The sequence below is a fragment of the Cynoglossus semilaevis genome, chromosome 6 (genome assembly GCF_000523025.1).
Source record: "Cynoglossus semilaevis isolate Cse_v1.0 chromosome 6, Cse_v1.0, whole genome shotgun sequence".
In the NCBI taxonomy this organism is placed as follows: Eukaryota; Metazoa; Chordata; class Actinopteri; order Pleuronectiformes; family Cynoglossidae; genus Cynoglossus; species Cynoglossus semilaevis.
The window spans coordinates 1,828,980-1,831,479 of NC_024312.1; the positions used below are offsets into that span (position 1 = coordinate 1,828,980).

Genomic DNA, 2,500 nt, shown 5'->3' on the forward strand with positions numbered 1-2,500 from the left:
AAGGTTCAGCATCGATCCACACACAGATGGAAGTCTGCTGGTTCACTATAGGACTCTTTACCACAAGTCAATACTGATGAGTGAGAGAGAGAGAGAGGGAGAGCCAGGGAGAGGGAGAGGGAGAGGGAGAGAGAGAGGGGGGGGCAGGATGTGTGTGTGTGTGTCAATACTAATGATATATTAATGCTTTCACTGCCGGCTCATCATTCACCACCAAATCTCTTTCTACTGTTTGAGTGTTTGGTGTGTGTGTGTGTGTGTGTGTGTGTGTGGCCGTACAGTTGGAAGGCACTTTTCTTCCTGATCTATGGCTCTTCCATCCATCATTCTGACATCTACCTTCTGACCTTCAGTGACATCACTGCTTTGGGATAAATAAATGTTGGACCTGCCAAAACGACAAGACCGTTTGAACCCAGAGGAAGAACTTCTTTATACAGAGATGAGAAGAAAAAAAAAACACTTTAGAAGGCATTTCTAGTGACAGTAGGTGGCAGCATTGCACTCATAAGGTTGGTGTCAGTGGAGGGACAGGATCAGACTGAGTTAGGACTCCTTTAAAAGTGTTTGGACTCTGGGGACACAGTTTGACCAACCATTAACGTAAGAATGGAGTTGTCAGTCTTCAAAGACTGCACTATCAGTCTTTAAAGTCTCTGTTGAAACCAACGACACAAAGGTTTGATCTGGGTTTGAAAACGGCCGACGTGTCGGACATTTCTTTTTACTTTGATATTAAAACCAAATCCTCTTCTGCCATTGGCCGACAGTTAAAGGCTAAGTGACGACTTCTACAGCGACTCAGGAGACACGGGGTTTTCTCTGCGTTCTTCTGAGGAAAGCCTCAGGGAAGAAACACGAGATCTGTCAGATGAAAGGCGACCTTTTTTCTTTCTCTCTGCTCCCTCTGTTCCTGCCCTCCCTCCCGACTTTCTTTTCCTTGTCTTCTTTTCATGTGCCTCTCTCTCTCTCTCTCTCTGTCTGTCTCCCACCCTGTAATTTGCGCCCGGACCATGTGCTGTGAAGCTGTGGTTGGTCGTGATGCGAGCGCCACTGAAACGTCTTCAAGTTGGCCACGAAACGATGACGACGACGACAACGAGCAGGTGTGAGGGGAAGCAGTTAACACACACACAGGAAGTGCACACGCACGTCCACAGACTCACACCATCACGCACACACCCACAAAAGGTCACGCACATACACACAAAAGGTCACGCACACACACGTACACACAGACGTTTGCCTCGGCTCATGAGAAAAGAAGTGGAAAAAAAATGGAATAAACAAAAAAGTAAACAAGTTTAAATATACAGCTTGACACACAAACAGTCAGGCACACACACACACACACACTCACGCACACACACACAGTGGTTTAGTGCATGACAGTGTGATAGATGGTGAGAAGTAGAGGACACAGACCCTGTTCTTTCTGCTGGAGGTCTGTCTGTGTGTCATCAGTCCCAGATTTTAGAAACCACAGGGTCCTAAAAAAATAATAACAATTTGGGGTTCATTTGAAGGGCGTCAAACTTTGAAGAATGTCACTGATCTCCCCAAAGCCTTGCTGGGAAAGTCGGTACGTCCCAAATGATGGAATGCATTTGGGACACAGATTTCAAACTCATCACACGAGCGTTAACAATGAACTGGTGTCAAGGACGACTGGTCAACCAGGACCAGGACAATTGGATGTTGTGATTTTTTTTTTTGACTTGAATCAGATGAGTCGCCTGCTTTCCCCTCCGAGGCTTTTGGGACATCGAACAGAAGTGAACGCAGTCATTTATTACCTCACAACTGCTACAATCAGATTCATTCTCAGATTCGATTTCCTTTGTTCAAACTGATCATGCACTTAACCTACGACTTTACACTGAGGAATCCTACGGTGAGTGACTCCAAAATAAACGAAGCACACAACCACACATCACACAGCTCTGACAGGGCTCAGCAGAGAAGTGAAAATTAGACACTGTGGCTTTAAGGAGACATGGTTGGGTTTTAGGCCTAAATCTGATGTTTGTAGTTTGGTGATACAGGTAATCAGTCAGCTGACGTCGTTAAGGTAACGACCAGGGCTGTCACTGTCACTGTCACAAATCTAAAGTTACAGCTGCTGCTTTAAAACTCTGGGCTCTGCATTAAATTATACCTTAAACTATTGTTTCCCAAAGACTGGGTCGCGACCAACAGGTGGTAAGATTTTTTTGTTTTGTTTCCCAGGAGTTTATGAATAATGTGTTTTGTTTCGCAGGAGTTTATGAATAATGTTTATTGACTCTGGTCGTGAAGGTTTGTGACTTTTAAAAATATAGGTCCTCAGGAAAAAAAGTTTGGGAAAAACTGCCTCAATAAAAAAAAAAGTTTGGGGAAAACTGCCTCAAACTGGGTGGAGATTAGCCAAAGATAAAAGAGAACTGTGTCTCTTTGATGTTGTTTTTGCTGTTAGCAAGTAAGACTAACAGTTAGCCCTGGTTAACATTACATTACTGAC

At 44.3% G+C, this 2,500-nt stretch overlaps 1 protein-coding gene across 3 annotated transcripts in view; it reads right to left on the bottom strand.

Moving 5' to 3' along the window:
- The window catches only part of cbfb (core-binding factor subunit beta), a 27,588-nt gene that overhangs the window by 2,574 nt on the left and 22,514 nt on the right, over window positions 1-2,500 (bottom strand). For 2 of the 3 annotated variants that reach the window (XM_017032750.2, XM_008311120.2), the window contains exon 6: window positions 1,426-1,490. The exons of the other annotated variant lie outside the window; for it this stretch is intronic. In XM_017032750.2, the coding sequence (XP_016888239.1) occupies window positions 1,461-1,490 (30 nt within the window). In that variant the 3' untranslated portion in view covers window positions 1,426-1,460. The remainder of the gene's footprint in view (window positions 1-1,425; window positions 1,491-2,500) is intronic. 3 annotated transcript variants of the gene reach the window in all.